Genomic DNA, 17,246 nt, shown 5'->3' on the forward strand with positions numbered 1-17,246 from the left:
TATCTCAATACCATATTCCCGCGCTCTCCCCATACCCCTTGATGGCTTTTATAGAAACACCTTTTGGATGAGACGTTAAACCGAGGCCCCATCTGCCCTCTCGGGTGGATGTAAAAGATCCCATGGGCACTATTTCGAAGAAGAGCAGGGGTGTTCTCCCCAGTGTCCTGGGCCAATATTTATCCCTCAATCAACCTAACAAAAACAGATCATCTGGTCATTATCACATTGCTGTTTGTGGGAGCTTGCTGTGCGCAAATTAGCTGCCACGTTTCCCTCGTCACATTACAGCAGCAACTACACTCCATTGGCTGTAAAGTGCTTTGAGACGTCTGGTGGTCGTGAGAGGCGCTACATAAATGCAAGTCTTCCTTTTCTTTCTTTCCATCATTATAAGATCTCCCAGACAGCAACTTGACTGAGAAGTGGAGGTTGGAGCTAGGATCGGAACTCCAGCCCTTCCTTGCTGTGAGAGCTTTAAGGCTCAGCATTAACTGGAGTCCAACCATCTGCTGCTGAAGGGCCAGCTCTGCACCGTGAACAGGGGATCGGCATTTTAGTCTCCCCCCACACAGCCACCTGGGCTGAGATTGACGGACTCAACAGAGATTGAATCTGGGACTTACCTAGCCTCAATAGTTCAGTTCCAACAAGGCCGTGCACTTACCACCTGAGCTATTGGGGGAAGCATAGCCAATTCATAGCATGATTTCAGAATAAGGGGGCGCCCTTTTAAATCGGAAATGAGGAGGAATTTCTTCTCTCAGAGGGTCGTGAATCTTTGGAATTTTCTTCCCCAGAGAACTGTGGAGGCTGGGTCATTGAATATATTTACGGTGAAGATAGACAGATTTTTGAACGATAAGGGAGTCGAGGGTTATGGGGAGCGGGCAGGGAAGTGGAGTTGAGGCCAAGATCAGATCAGCCATGATCTTATTGAATGGCGGAGCAGGCTCGAGGGGCCGAATGACCGACTCCTGCTCCGACGTCTTATGTTCTTATTGGGGTGGGGGGGCAGCGAAATAAATGTTGCAATGCACTCGACTAAACAACTGCCCCAACTCGTCCATCAGAGATGCACAACCCCAATAACACTTGTAAAGCAGCCTCAGAGACATGGGCACTTTCCATTGTACACCTGAAAAAAGAGATGTCCTCTCAATTCTGAATGTTGAATGTTAGAAAGTAGGCATAATGTGCTGCACTTGAGAATATTTTTATTTTATAACAATTTGTCATAAAATTTTAATACTCTTAAAAATTGGAGAAATAAATCTGTTAGTGCATAAATGTTTTGTAACCCCATGGACATAGACCAGCATTGTTAATGCTTAGCCTTTCCCTACAGTGAGCGTGATTTATGAGGTTTTGAGTCTTTATGCCTCAGTGAAATACCTTGGGACATTTTTCTACATTGAAGAAGGCACTATATAAATGCAAGCTATTGTTATTTTTTAACCGTATACCGAGGTGCTTACTGTGACCACTCCCTCTGTGATGCATTAGTTACGTCTGTGTCATCTACAGGGTTACATTGTCCTCCAAGATTGCAAGGTCAATGAACTTCCTTCAAACCCTGAAGATCCAGGGAAGTTTCTCTTTGAAATCGTCCCAGGTAAGTCCTGTCTGTTCTCTTAAACCCTCAACGCACAAACCTATAGGCGTTTAATTCAGCCACCTGGTGTGGTACTGAGTCATAAAGCGCAGGAAAGAAGGCTCCTGGCTCAATCCCCAGGCTGTGTTGAGATATTGGCTGTCGACCAGGGAGGCAGTTGGGGTGCTTTAATTGGGTGCAGCATTCCTGGGCCATGGAGGGGAAGAAAGTTAGGCAGGGCTAACTAGTCCTCCACTAGTCTCCACTAGTCCTATCACCATCTCGTCTCGTTTTGAATACCTCTTAATGTCTCTTCACTTCTCTTTTGTTCTCTCCCAGCCTGGCCTTTCAATCTATTTCATTTCCTGTGCTTTTCCAGTCTTGACAAAGGGTTTGACCCGAAACGTTGACTCTATTTTCTCTCCACGGATGTTGCCTGGCCTGCTGAGTTTTTCCAGCATTTTCTGTTGTTATTTAGGCAGGGCTATGATTGTTTTCATATGAGGCCTGTTGTTAGGTGTGTGCATGTGGGTGTTGGGTGAGGACAGAATGAGCCTTGGTTGTGAAGCCCTCTAATGGTTTAATATCCTTTTTTTCAAATCCCATCACAGCCTCGTCCCCCTCCCTATTCCTGTAGACTCCTCCAGCACCACAACCCTCAGCGATCTCTGCGCTCCTCCAATTCTGGCCTCTTGCACTTTGCCGATTTTCTTCAAACCGCCATTTGCGGCCGTGCCTTCAGCTGCTTGGGCCACAAGCTCTGGAATTTCTTTCCTAAACCTCTCTGCTCCTTTCAGACGCTCCTTAAAACCCATCTCTTTGACCAAGCTTTTGGTCGCCTGTCCTAATATCTCCCTATGTCTCCCACGGGCACTATTTCGAAGAAGAGCAGGGGGGAGTTCTCCCCGGTGTCCTGGGGCCATTATTTATCCCTCAACCAACATCGCTAAAACAGATTATCTGGTCATGATCACATTGCTGTTTGTGGGATCTTGCTGTGCGCAAACTGGCTGCCGCGTTTCCTACATTACAACAGTGACTACACTTCAAAAAGTACTTCATTGGCTGTAAAGCGCTTTGAGACGTCCGGTGGGCGTGAAAGGCGCTATATAAATGCGCTATTTCTTTTTTTTCTTTTATGTGACTCGGCGTTACGTTTTGTTTGATAATCGCTCCCGTGAAGCGCCACATGACGTTTTACTACGTTAAAGGCGCTATATCAATACAAGTTTGTTGTTGCTGATCAATACTTGCTATTTCGGTTCACACTTGGAAGAACGGTCACTTGGTAGAGGTATCATTGAACTATCAGTGTCTGTGGTAAAGGCACGAGCTTTGACTATCACTCAGACTTCAAGGGTAGCAGCATGAGAGATGGAAATACTTAAGCAACTTCCCCTATAGGAAGCCAGGAGCACAGCAACTGTTGTAACTTCATCTTAACATAGAAACATAGAAACATAGAAGATAGGAGCAGGAGTAGGCCATTCGGCCCTTCGAGCCTGCTCCGCCATTCAACGAGATCATGGCTGATCATCCAAACCCTAGCACCCGGTCCCTACACCGACAGCCATCCCACACAAGCCCTATCCCCGTAACCCCACGTATTTAATCCCCCCTAACACTAAGGGCCAATTTTTTTATCATGGCCAATCAACCTAACCCGCACATCTTTGGACTGTGGGAGGAAACCGGAGCACCCGGAGAAAACCCACGCAAACACGGGGAGAATGTGCAAACTCCACACAGACAGTCGCCCGAGGCCAGATTTGAACCCGGGTCTCTGGCGCTGTGAGGCAACAGTGCTAACCACTATGCCACATTGTGCATCAATCTACCTTCAGCAGAGATTCTGATTATAAGGGCACACGTGTGAATTACCCATGTAATGGGATACTGTTGGCTACCTTCCAGTTCTAAGAGTATTAAAATGTTATGACATAAATTGTTATAAAATGAAAATATTGATCTAACAATATACAATTAGGACGATGAATAAACCCGCGCTTAAATTCAAACTCGAGAATGAACTTCAACTTGGGCTGCTAGTTTAGTTGTCCTTCCTCTCGCTTTGTATCAACTGTCCGACTGGACTTTGCGATAACAGATAGTGCAATGAAGCCAACACCATCGCAGAAAGGGTCTACTGAGAGCCGGCGTAACAATGCAAGTACGGTTTACATTTGGGGTCTTAAACATTTGAATACAAATATATTTCAAAGCTTGAAAGGGTTGCCACAATAATTTTGAGGTTATACCCACCCATCAGGAAAGATTGAACAGGCTGGGGCTCGCTGCCGACGGAAGTGGTGGAAGCGGAGACACTCAATGTTTTCAAGGGGGGACGGGATAGGCACTTGAGGGCAATAAACTTGCAGGGCTACGGGGATAGAGCGGGGGAATGGGACTGACTGGATTGCTCTGCAGAGAGCCGGCGTGGAGTCGATGGGCCGAATGGCCTCCTTCTGTGTCGTTATGATGCTATGAGCCTTTTCTCTAAAAAAGAGAAGGCTGAGAAGTGACCTGATTGAGGTCTTTAAGATAATGAAAGAGTTCGAGAGGGTAGACGTAGAGAAGATGTTTCCACTTGTGGGCGAGACCAGAACTAGGGGCCATCAATATAAGACAGTCACCAATAAATCCAATAGGGAATTCAGGAGAAACAGTTTTACCCAGAGAGTGGTTAAATTGTGGAACCCATTACCACATGAATAACAACTAGCTTTTTTAATTCCAGCTTCATTTAATTAACTGAATTTAAATTCCCCAATTTAGCACCTTTAACATAGCAAAACATCCCATGGCGCCACACAGGAGCGTTAGCAATCACAACATTTTTGACGTGGAGCCACAGAAGGAGATATCAGGACAGATGGCCAAAAGCTTGGTCAAAAAGGAAGGTTTTAAGGAGCGTCTTAAAAGGAGGAGCAAGAGGGGGTAGGGAGGCCGAGAGGTTTAGGGAGGGAATTCCGGAGCTTAGATAAAACACGGAGTAGTTGAGGCGAATAGCACAGATGCATTTAAGAGGGAGCTCGGTCAGCACATGAGGGAGAAAGGAATAGAAGGATATGTTGATGGGGTGAGGTGAAGAAGGGTGGGAGGAGGCTCGTGTGGAGCATTAAAAAAAAATGTTTAATTCGTTTTATGGGATCAGGGCGTCGCTGGCAAGGCCAGCATTTATTGCCCATCCCTAGTTGCTCTCGAGAAGGTGGTGGTGAGCCGCCTTCTTGAACCGTTGCAGTCCGTGTGGTGAAGGTACTCCCACAGTGCTGTTAGGGAGGGAGTTCCAGGATTTTGACCCAGCAACGATGAAGGATCGGCCGATATATTTCCAAGTCAGGATGGTGTGTGACGTGGAGGTGGTGGTGTTCCCATGCACCTGCTGCCCCTGTCCTTCTAGGTGGAAGAGGTCGCGGGTTTGGGAGGTGCTGCCGAAGAAGCCTTGGCGAGTTGCTGCAGAGCATCTTGTAGATGGTGCACACTGCAGCCACGGTGCGCCGGTGGTGGAGGGAGTGAATGTTTAAGGTGGTGGATGGGGTGCCAATCAAGCGGGCTGCTTTGTCCTGGATGGTGTCGAGCTTCTTGAGTGTTGTTGGAGCTGCACTCATCCAGGCAAGTGGAGAGTATTCCATCACACTCCTTACTTGAGCCTTGTAGTTGGTGGAAAGGCTTTGGGGAGTCAGGAGGTGAGACACTCGTGGCAGAATACCCAGCCTCTGACCTGCTCTTGTTGCCACAGTATTTATGTGGCTGGTCCAGTTAAGTTTCTGGTCAATGGTGACCCCCAGGATGTTGATAGTGGCATGGATCGTTTCTGTGCTGTAGTGAATTGTGGGTGAAGACACAGTAGAAATGAATCCCGCAATAGTTAAAAAGACTTTCTGCACTCTTGGTGAGGTGATTGAGCTCAGCTGCCTCGCCAAACCAGTGAGTCCCACCAATAAAAGGGGCCCTTACATGTGTTTAAAAAAAAGTGTTCAGCAAACTTTTGAGGTGTCGACTTTGGCCAATCCTGGGCTTCAAATTTTCAGTCTTGAGCATGAGTCATGCCAAAACCAGAAACAAAAACAGGGCTACAAGCAGCAAACTGAGTCCAACACATGGGCCGCAGGGGATGGCTCAGTTACATTAAATGTATTTTTTGTTCTCTCCCCATTCTTGTCCTCTTTTCCTCTCTGACGTTCATTTCCTGTACTTTTATTTCTCTCGTCATAGCTCATCTGGGTGTGAGGTTCTCAAATGTTGGCAAGGGTATCCGTGTTTTCAAATCCCTCCCTGGCCTCGGCCCCTCCCTATCTCTGTAGCCTCCTCCAGCCCCACAACCCTCCGAGATCTCTGTGCTCCTCCAATTCTGGCCTCTTACGCATCCCCGATTTTAATCACTCCACCATTGGCGGCCGTGCCTTCAGCTGCCCCGGCCCTAAGCTCTGGAATTCCTTCCCTCAACCTCTCTGCCTCTCCTCCTTTAAGACGCTCATCAAAACGACCCAGCGGAAGATGAGTATGACCCCCCAGGAGAACAATGGAGGCCTGGATTCTGGGGGGGGTTCTGCTCAATACCTCGTAGGGGACAGTGCTACTGGCCTCCAAGGCAAATGAGAGATGGGGCAGAGAGCATTGCAGGGACTCCCTAAGTTGGAGTTCTCGCTCCTGAGCTGCAGCTGGGACCACAGGATTGCAGCGGCAGCCAGGATACCAAGTAAGTGGAGATATACTGGCCTCAACAAAGACATGTGTGGGCCCCACCAATAGGCTCCAGGCCAGGAATGTGGCTTAAGGCTGCTCATTAGCATATGCAGGGGGCCAAACACCAGTTTGAAGCAGCTGTGAGGGGCGTCTGAATATCACCCAAGCCAATATGATGCTGGACGCATTTCAACTTCGAATGCAGGACACAGCACCCCAAAATTGGTCATTTTTGCTTCCGGTTTACACCCAAAAAACAGGCGAGACGAGGTCCAATTTCTACCTCACTGAATTGAATTGCAGTCTTATCTCCTTTGATTTTTAGAGGGGGGGGGCCATCACATTTGATACTTTTTCTGTTTTTTTGGTGACCTATGTAGTCTTCAATTTATTGAAAACAGTCACCAGGAAGAGAACGTCTGCGAATCACTGCATCAAGGTTTAATTTAGGGGTGAGAACGAGATACGGATTGACACACGGGGTACATTCATTTCAAACCTCTTTGTGTGACCTTTTGCAATGTGTGGGTGAGATGGTTGGTTCACCAGACCATCATCCTGTGCAACCCCTTCTAACACATGAAAGACACCCAGCAAACAATCTGCAGCCAAGGCCTGGCTACATGCACCTCCAGCTCAAGGCTGTTTTCCGGATTTGCAGAGGATGTGGTCGCTGTGAGCGAAGTTAGCGCGAGGCGAGGGTAGGTTTCATTCAACACAACATGCTGCACCAACCCGGAACTTCCTCTCCACTGTTTGATGCTGAAAATGACAGGATAAGCGGAAAGGGTGCTTTGTCACTCAAAGCAAGGCTGCGTTTTCTAAGTCATTGTGATTTTTAGTTTTAATTTGTTAGATCTTTTATAAACTCACAGCTTAAACTTGGTTAATACGGAACACGCTTCCTCTGCTTGAAGGTAAGCGTGTCACATTAAAGCTTTCAATCTACTTTTTAGAACGTTCAGTTTGTCGTTGCAGTGATCTGCTGTTTGCGTGACCCCAGCGGACCTAACTACAGAGAAGGGTTGGACTTGGCACTTTACATCAGTCACTGGTCCGTCATTATCACAGAGTTTGAAATCACTGGCTGGCTGGGCGGAGTCCACTGCAGGAGTTCACTAATTGCCCGGCTTCAAGTAAAGTCTGAACTTGCCCATCTGAAATTTGAAAGAAGGAAGGCCTTCATGAAAGTAAAGCTATTTGGCAAATCTTTGGGGGAGAGGGACAAGCTATTTTCACCAGAGTGTGCAAGTTATCGTATGTTTTGAGTCAATTTGTGCCATTACATTTTGTGATTGCAAATGACTGCAAACAGGTTTCCCAAACATAAGAACATAAGAAACAGGAGCAGGAGTCGGCCATTCGGTCCCTCGAGCCTGCTCCACCATTCAATAAGATCATGGCTGATCCAATCTTGGCCTCAACACCACTTTCCCGCTCTCTCCCCACACCCCTCGACTCCCCTGTAGTTCAAATGTCTGTCAATCTCCGCCTTGAATATATTCACTGACTCCGCCTCCACAGCTCTCTGGGGTAGAGAATTCCAAAGATTCACGACCCTCTGAGAGAAGAAATTCCTCCTCATCTCCGTCTTAAATGGACGACCCCTTATTCTGAAACTGTGCCCTCTAGTTCTAGATACCCCCACGAGGGGAAACATCCTCTCAGCATCCACCCTGTCAATCCCCCTCAGAATCTTATATGTTTCAATAAGGTCACCTCTCATTCTTCTAAACTCCAATGAGTACAGGCCCAACCTGCTCAACTCTGTGCTTCTCCCGCTCTTGCGCTGTTCTGAACTCCCATTTCTTTAAGTCCCACTCTTCCATCGCCTCTCTCTTCCCCAACCTCCATTACTTCACCATCCTCCAACACAATTTAAAATTCTCACTCCTGTGCAGAGCTCTCCGCAGCCTTCCCCACGCTCGCTCAGCACCTCCTCCAGCTCTATGTCCAGATCATGCCCTTTGCTCTTCCAGCTTTTTCCTCCCTTCCCGCTACCATCAGCCACCTTAGCCCGACACTCTACAAGTCCTTTCCTAAACCTCTCCAGCATGTTATTTTTCCACCCTCTTCACCCACATTCAAAAGCCTCCTTATATCACCCGCAGTCACCTCCTCCAATTCTTTTTCCACTATTGTTCAGTAACGTAAGAAAACTACTAGGCACTTGGTCTAAGCGTTAAACAAGGCTTTAATCAACTGTTTTACAACATGGAGGTCTAGTTGTGTCCTTCACTAGTTCCTGTAAAAGAATGTCCTGAGCAAGCTGGGCCCATGCCCGAGTATTTATACTCTCCCTGGACAGCGCCACCAGCAGGCCGCCCAGTATTATTTCATAAGTCATTTCTATATGAATGACAAGATTCATGTCATTCAGCATCTTCTGTGAAGAGCTTTAAGACATCTACTGCATTAAAAGCCCACGTTGTTGTTGCTGAATGGTAAGTAATCAGGAGATGAACTCTAGGTGTACAATCCCAAGTTGGTTGAATCAATGCTCCCTGAATCGTTTGCTGTCTGGTGTTTTTCAGCGGGCTGCGGAGACCGAGACCGGATAGGAAGTGTTCAGGACTCGCAAATGCTGATGGCCAATTCACAGAACGAGATGGAAGACTGGGTGAAAGCAATCCGCAGAACAATGGGGACTCTGTCCAGTGGAGGTACCATATTATATTCAGGCACTCTTTAATTGATGTTTATAAAACAAACTCTGGCTGGGACAAACCTATTCCATAAATGGCTAAAGTGCCAAATGAATCTTATAAAGAACATTTAGCCTGACACTCCCAGTGCAGTAATGAGGGAGTTGCTACACTGTCGGCGGTGCCGTCTTTTGGATGAGTTGTTAAACCGAGGTCCCATCTGCTCTCTCAGGTAGATGTAAAAGATCCCATGGCCACTATTTCAAAGAAGAACAGGGGAGTTATCCCACTGCCCTAAGCTCTGGAATTCCCTGCCTAAACCTCTCTTTCCTCCTTTAAGATGCTCCTTAAAACCTACCTCTTTGTCCAAGCTTTTGGCCACCTGCCTTAATTTCTCCTTATGCGGCTCGGTGTCAAATGTTTTGCCTTGCAACACTCCTGTGCAGCGCCTTGGGACGTTTTGCTATGTTAAAGGTGCTATATAAATACAAGTTGCTGTTGTTGTTGTTGGTGTCCTGGGCCAATATTTATCCCTCAATCAACATCACTAAAACAGATCATCTGGTCATCACCTCATTGCTGTTTGTGGGAGCTTGCTGTGCGCAAATTGGCTGCCGCGTTTCCCACTTTACAACAATGACTACACTTCAAAAAGTACTTCATTGGCTGTAAAGTTCTTTGGGACGTCCTGAGATCGTAAAAGGCGCTATATAAATGCAAGACATTTCTTGTATTTTTCTTCCAATCGCACCCGTATTGGACTCACATCAGCCCAAGATCCACCATGTCGTGCCATCGATATTATCAAACGGACCACCACCATCTTACTAAGCGTACCTTAAAGCAGGAATGATTCCGCTCCCCTGATGCTCATTTGGTGAGTGGGTCCATTGCACTGAACCAAACAGACCAGGAAGATTCGACCCCCTGCTCTGCGTTAGTTGATCTCAGTCAGGGTAACAGTAGGAGTTCAACAATTTCAGATCATAACCTCGGCCCCTATCATATTTATATATTTTTATCCACACTTTTGGTTTGTTGCCTTTTCTTTTTTTTTCTCTCTCCCACATGGCAGCTGTCTCTCACTCTGCCAGCGCATTTCACACTTCATCTAGCACCATCTTTTGTTTCTTTACCTGTCCTATTACCATCTCGTCTCGCCTTGAATATCTCTTAATGTCTCTTCACCTCTCACAGACCTTCCCTTTTGTTCTTTCATCCCCTCCCCCATTTCCCAGCCCCCCAACTTGCTTTTTCCTGTTTCATTTCCTGCTTTTTTTTTCAGTTCTGAAGAAGGGTCTTCGACCTGAAACGTTGACTCTATTTCTCTCTCCACGGATGTTGCCTGGCCTGCTGAGCTTTTCCAGCTTTTTCTGTTGTTATTTCAGATTTCCAGCATCCGCAGTATTTTGCTATCGTAACTGTAGGTGTTGCTGGGAGAATGTTTCCCTTGGCTGGGGAGTCTAGAACCAGGGGCCACAGCCTCAGGATAAAGGGTAGGCCATTCAGGACTGAGATGAGAAGAAATTTCTTCACACAGAGGGTGGCGAATCTTTGGACTTCTCTACCCCAGAGGGCTGTGGAGGCTCAGTCATTGGGTATATTCAAGACAGAAGTTGATAGATTTCTGACTAGTAAGGGCATCAAGGGATATGGTGATAAGGCCGGTGAATGGAATTGAGGCAGAAGATCAGCCATGGTCTCATTGAATGGCGGAGCAGGCTCGAGGGGTCGAATGGCCTCCTCCTGCTCCTATTTCTTATGTTCTTATGTTCTTATGCTACATTTGGCCTTGCTGTGTTTCCCCATACCTGATCATTATACAGTGGCCGCTGCTGGGAAACACCTGTGCATGGATGTCAGGTGAGAACAGGGTCGGACTAGACTATGAAGCGCCCCGCCCTTATTTGAATAGGTGGAACACACTGTGTAAGGTCCCACTTGAAGAAAAAGAAATAAGACTTGCATTTCTATAGCGCCTTTCACGACCACTGGACGTCACAAAGCGCTTTACAGCCAATTAAGTACTTTTTGAAGTGTAGTCACTGTTGTAATGTGGGAAACGTGACAGCCAATTTGTGCACAGCAAGATCCCACAAACAGCAATGTGATAATGATCGGATAATCTGTTTTAGTGATGCTGATTGAGGGATAAATATTGGCCAGGGCGCCGGGGAGAACTCCCCTGCTCCTCTTCGAAATAGTGGCATGGGATCTTTTACATCCACCTGAGAGAGCAGACGGGGCCTCGGTTTAACATCTCATCTGAAAGACGGTACCTCCGACAGTGCAGCACTCAATTTTTTTTTTTTTTTTTTTTTACAATTTAAATCGCTTTATTGGCATGATAAGTTACATCTTATGTTGCCAAAGCATCAAAATACATTTATGGTTTAGCACATAAACGCAGTTCTATTCATACAGTGTATAAACAGGTATATCCCTGAGTGTATAAATATACATTCGCATTGTTTATATATATTTTTTTCTTAGTTTACTGGTTGTCCCTCTGTTCATGGCAAGCTGTAACATAGTGCGCCGCCAGTGTTATACAGCTTCTCTCCTCTCCCAGTAGGAATGGGAGTTTTTGGTTGTCATTCAGATTTCTGAAATCAGGGCATATTTGTGAGAATTTTTGGTAGAAATTCTCCCTGATGCCCTGATATTTTCCACAAGCTGTGAGGAAGTGCATCTCTGTCTCCACCACTCCCTGACTGCAGTGAGAGCATATCCTGTCCTCTCTTGGCAGCCTGGTCTGCCTGTGTCTGCCTTTTTCGATCGCTAGGCTATGTTCTCCTCAGCACTGCACTGGGAGTGTCGGCCTAGAAAGTCTCTGGAGTGCGACGTGAACCCACAACCTTCTGACTCGGAGGCGTGAGTGCTGCCCACTGTGCCACGGCTGACACTAGAACCGTAACTTGGATGAGGGCGGGCAGTATGTGTGAAGCCGTAACCAAGCATCAGTCAGTACCTTCATGGGAGAACTAGAGAGAGAAACTTAGATGGGAAATTTGTTCTTAGAAATAGAAATGGAATCCACTCGGGGAATTAAGGGATCTGGGGAAAGTGGAGTTGAGGTCGAAGATCAGCCATGATCTTATTGAATGGCGGGGCAGGCTCGAGGGGCCGAATGGCCTACTCCGGCTCCTATCTCTTATGAATGAGCAAACACAACAAAAAAATCCAGAGATATTGATTTGCGACGTCAATTTTAAAAGCATTTACCTCCTCTTAAAGCCCACTTTTTCCCTCCCACCCCTATTTTTGCACTTTAAAATCTGAGAGAAAAGAAAACTTTGGAGATCAGAGGAGCTGCAAATGAGCAGGTTTGTGCCGCCCTTCGCTACTGATTCATACAGCCTCAAAGAGCCAGGCAAGTACAGGCCCGCTCTGTGGCTTTGAGAAAGGAATTGTGCTTTCAATCAAAATGGGATCCAGAGAGTGGAATGTGGCTTTCCTCAAAGAATGCTTCAATGTCCTGAAGGAACAGTTGTTCAGCGGTTGGCATGGAGCTTGGCAAGGAGCTGCCTCGCTGCTGACTTTTGTTGCAAGGGGTCTGTTCTGAACCGCCTGCCTCCCAGTCGTTCGGCTGCTTGGGTCCCATGCCTGAGGCCAAAGCCTTCTTCAAATGGGGCTTGCTCTGCTTTCCCTTCCCCGCGTCCCGCTTGAAGCTTGGCTGCAATGGGCTGAAGAGCTGCTTCTCCTGCAATAAAGGTAGGCCCTTTCCTTTCTTTATCTGTCGGGTTTTTCGCTGGGGTTGCACCGGGATTTGGATACTGTACAGCCAGCTTTGTCGCACTGACAGCAAAGAGCGGGTCACTTAATGTCAGAGGAAAACGGAACGTTTTTGCCTAGAGTTTTGACAGTTCATTCATCAAGCTTGTAACGAAACACTTTTGCAGCTTTATAAGAGCGTGTACAAAGTCATAACTTTAATATGAGTTAACTTTGAGAAATACAGTGAGAAATAGATGTTGTGTTAGCAGCGAGTTAGTTGTGTTAGTAGAGCCTGGTCGCCAATCGTCTTGGATCCCCTTGTCATTGGACCAAGACCTTGCTCTGTCAAGCCCGTGTGGTAGCTGGTGTGCAACGGCCACCCCACGTTAAAAGAATTCACGCACAGGCATCTTCCACCCTTTAAAATGAAGCTCGGGACCTGGAATGTCAGGACCCTCGTGGACAACCCCAACAGCGACAGAGACTGTCGGTCACCCGAGAACTCATTTTTAGTGTGGAAGCAAGTCATCCTTGGTTCCGAGGGACTGCCTAAGAAGAAGAAGAAAAATTCAGGATCGGACAAAGTCAACATGGATTTACAAAAGGTAAATCGTGCTTGACTAATCTACTGGAATTTTTGAGGATGTAACTGGTAAAATAGATAAGGGAGAACCAGTGGGTGTGGTGTATTTGGACTTTCAAAAGGCTTTCGATAAGGTCCCGCATAAGAGATTAGCGTGTAAAGTTAAGGCACATGGGATTGGGGGCAAGGTATTGACTTGGATAGCGAACTGGTTGGCAGACAGAAAGCAAAGAGTTGGAATAAACGGGTCTTTTTCCGAGTGGCAAGCAGTGACTAGTGGGGTACCGCAGGGATCGGTCCTTGGACCCCAGCTATTCACAATATATATTACTGATCTAGACGAGGGAACTAGATGTGATATCTCCAAGTTTGCAGACAACACAAAGCTGGGTGGGCGTGTGTGCTGTAAGGAGGATGCCGAGAAGCTCCAGTATGATTTGGACAGGTTGGGTGATTGGGCAGAAGCATGGCAGATGCAATATAACGAGGTTATCCACTCTGGTGTCAAAAACAGGAAGGCAGATTATTATCTGAATGGCAATAGATTGGGAGAAGGGGAAGTGCAACGAGACCTGGGTGTCCTTGTGCACCAGTCACTGAAGGTAAGCATGCAGGTGCAGCAGACGGTTAAGAAGGCAAATGGTATGTTGGCCTTCGTAGCGAGAGGGTTTGAGTACAGGAACAAGGATGTCTTGCTGCAGTTGTACAGGGCCTTGGTGAGACCACATCTTGAGTATTGTGTGCAGTTTTGGTCGCCTTATCTGAGGAAGGATGTTCTTGCCATGGAGGGAGTGCAGCGAAGATTCACCAGACTGATGCCTGGGATGGCAGGAGTGACGTATGAGGAGAGATTGGGTCGATTGGGCTTATACTCGCTGGAGTTTAGAAGAATGAGAGGGGATCTCATTGAAACTTATAAAATTCTAACAGGACTAGACAGACTAGATGCAGGAAGGATGTTCCCGATGGTCGGGGAGTCCAGAACCAGGGGTCACAGTCTAAGGATAAGGGGTAAGCCATTTAGGACAGAGATGAGGAGGAATTTCTTCACCCAGAGAGTGGTGAACCTGTGGAATTCTCTACCACAGAAGGCAGTAGAGGCCAATTCATTAAATATATTCAAGAAGGAGTTGGATATATTTCTTAAGGCTAAAGGGATCAAGGGATATGGGGAGAAAGCAGGGACAGGGTACTGAATTTGGATGATCAGCCATGATCTCATTGAATGGCGGAGCAGGCTCGAGGGGCCGAATGGCCTATTCTTGCTCCTATCTTCTATGTTTTCTAAGTTAGCAGCGATAGGAATGTTTACTGGATGTCTGATGCACACAACTTACTCTTCAATCGGCCAGCCGCTGGTGTAGCACAGCACTGTGCCAGCGTGCTGCCCCCATGGAGTGGTAGGAATCTGGGTTCTTTCCTGCAACTCTTTACACAATACGATGTCTCCCAATGATTCCAGCCAGGCCACAGGGTGAAATCAACCCACTCTGTGGCACACCACAAACGTACTCATTTGGCTTTTATTGAGAACCTGAATATTGTTCAGCCCACGTGTCTGCTGGCATCTCTACAGTTGGATGCCAGTTGCCATGGCACTGAACAGTCCATCATAAAAAGAGGGAACCAACTAGGTTTCCAACACCCAAAGCCCGATTAATATCGTTACCATGATCCTGAGAACTTGGAATCCTTTTGTTGGCATGTTTACCGGAGGCACAGGTGCATTTGCAAAAATCTTTTCAAACATTTGGTCCCATTGTTCCCGATCTTTGTTCTGAACTGTAAGCCTTTCTAAACATTTGATCTCATTAAGGCTCGAGAGTTTTCACACTTGAGCCTCGGTTCCCAATGAGCCTACTTATCAAAAGATATTTTCAGAAGGTTTTAATTTACCAGGGGCCAGTCAACCCCTGCATGCTGATCGCCGCTGGAGCTGGTGTTGTACAGCGATTGGATGAAGGTCGATGCCTCTTTAACCCCAGTAACGCAACTGGAAATCTGGCCTCAGTTGTAGGTGTGACTCCCAGAAGGGATGGTTCATACACCAGACAGGGTAACACGTTTCTGCAAAAACTTTAATCTGCAGGACTACTGGTGGGCACACAGCCCTCTGCTCCCTTCTCACTTCCGTTGTTCTAGATTCCTATACTGGTGGGTGTACCCACTTACTATAGAATGACTCTTAAGTTGCAGAGCTGAAGTCACTGCGCTAAAATGTTAGGAAATATCAAGTGTTTCAAACAGCTGATGGCAAGAGAGGTCAATTCTCCATTGTTTTAGCGGCAGAATAGCACAGCAAAAGGAAGGACCTCATTCGGCCCATCGAGTCTGCGCCGGCTCTTTCGAAGAGCAACCCAGTTAGTCCCACTCCCCCGCTCTTTCACCAGATCCCTGTAATTTTTTCTACTTCACGTATTTATCCAATTCCCTTTTGAAGGCTACTATTGAATCTGTTTCCACCGCCCTATCAGGCAGCGCATTCCAAATCCTAACCACTCGCTGCGTAAAAAACTTTCCCCTCGTGTCGTCGCTGGTTCTTTTGCCAATCAACTTAAATCTGTGCCCTCTGGTTATCGACCCTTCAGCCATTGGAAACAGTTTCTCTTTATTTACTCTATCCAAACGCTTCATGATTTTAAACACCTCTAGTCTTCTCTGCTCCAAGGAGAACAACCCCAGCTTCTGGTAGTCTATCCACGTGACTGAAGTCCCTCATCCCTGGAACCATTCCAGTAAACCTCTTCTGCACCCTCTCCAAAGCCTTCACGTCCTTCCTAAAGGTTATCGGCTAGGATTTGTTTCACAGACCTAGAGAAGACCTTTAGGACATGTTTATCTCAGATTTGATTCAGTTTTTTAATATTCATTGTCAGGACGTGGGCATCACTGGCAAGGCTGGCATTTATTGCCCATCTCTATTATACGGGGTACGGTAGTGTAGTGGTTAAGGTACTGGACTAGTACTCCAGAAGCCTGGACTTAATGATCTGTGAGACATGAGTTCAGTTAATTAAATAAATCTGGAATAAAAAGCTAGTATCAGTAATGGTGACCTTGAAACTACTGGATTGTTGTAAAAACCCATCTGGTTCACTGAGGAAATCTACTGTCCTTACCCGGTCTGGCCGGTATGTGACTCCAGACCCACAGCAATGTGGTTGACTCTTAACTGCCCTACTGAAATGGCCTAGCAAGACACTCAGTTGTATAAGGCGGCTCACCACCACCTTCTCAAGGGCAATTAGGGATGGGCAATAAATGCTGGCCTTGCCAGTGATGCCCACATCCAATGAATTAAAATTGATAAAAGTGTAAATAAGGTCGGGGAGTAGAGGGGCAGCAGAAAAAGTGCATCCTGCTCATTGTCACATGATTGAAAATGAGGAGCGAGGCCAGGCATGCTTCCCCCGAGAGACCCCATGTTTCCGTGTGTTGTAATTGGACAGTCAACCATTTATCATGGTCCGATGCTTCAGGCCATCAGAGGAAGTCATGCAGCCAGCTCAATAACTCATAAAAAGATGCCGCCAAAGATCAGTTTCTCAATGAGGATAGGATGCCGTGCCTTTTCCAAATCTAAAGCCGCTGCTTTAGCACTGGCGGCCACGAGAATCCCTTCATTTTTCTGACCATGAGATTGGGCGTCACAAGCTTGCCAAATTGGTCACAAACCAAATCCATGACCAGACAACTAATTGCAACGGGGATGTTGCTACAGCATGCCGTCTTTACCTGACTGACAGCAACAGTGCTGGTTTCTAGTTACCAGGCTCTGACTTAAAGCATACTTGTGGTACAAAGAGACTGTGATCATAGGTAAGACAATGGGGCTTCTGTTATTTCACACCACATGCACCTCGTGCGCTGCCAAGTGAAATATAGGCTGAGCTGTTCTGATCTATGTCTATCAGTTTATGAAAGGTGTGAGCCAGCCCGCTACATGAACAAGCCACTTTGAGTCAAGATGTTCCCACCCAAACAATGACACCGTTAAAGTGCTATTGAAGAGATCTGTTCA

General features: G+C 46.8%; 1 protein-coding gene across 1 annotated transcript in view; it reads left to right on the plus strand.

The window, feature by feature from the left end:
* Window positions 1-17,246, plus strand: part of LOC147097903 (rho GTPase-activating protein 25-like) — a 67,039-nt gene that overhangs the window by 22,297 nt on the left and 27,496 nt on the right. Inside the window, exons 3-4 of the mRNA XM_085970958.1 lie at window positions 1,528-1,615; window positions 8,815-8,943. Of these exons, the coding sequence (XP_085827084.1) occupies window positions 1,528-1,615; window positions 8,815-8,943 (217 nt within the window). The remainder of the gene's footprint in view (window positions 1-1,527; window positions 1,616-8,814; window positions 8,944-17,246) is intronic.

The sequence above is a fragment of the Somniosus microcephalus genome, chromosome 30, assembly GCF_052327205.1.
Source record: "Somniosus microcephalus isolate GS21.2 chromosome 30, FLI_Smic_1.0, whole genome shotgun sequence".
Lineage (NCBI taxonomy): Eukaryota > Metazoa > Chordata > Chondrichthyes > Squaliformes > Somniosidae > Somniosus > Somniosus microcephalus.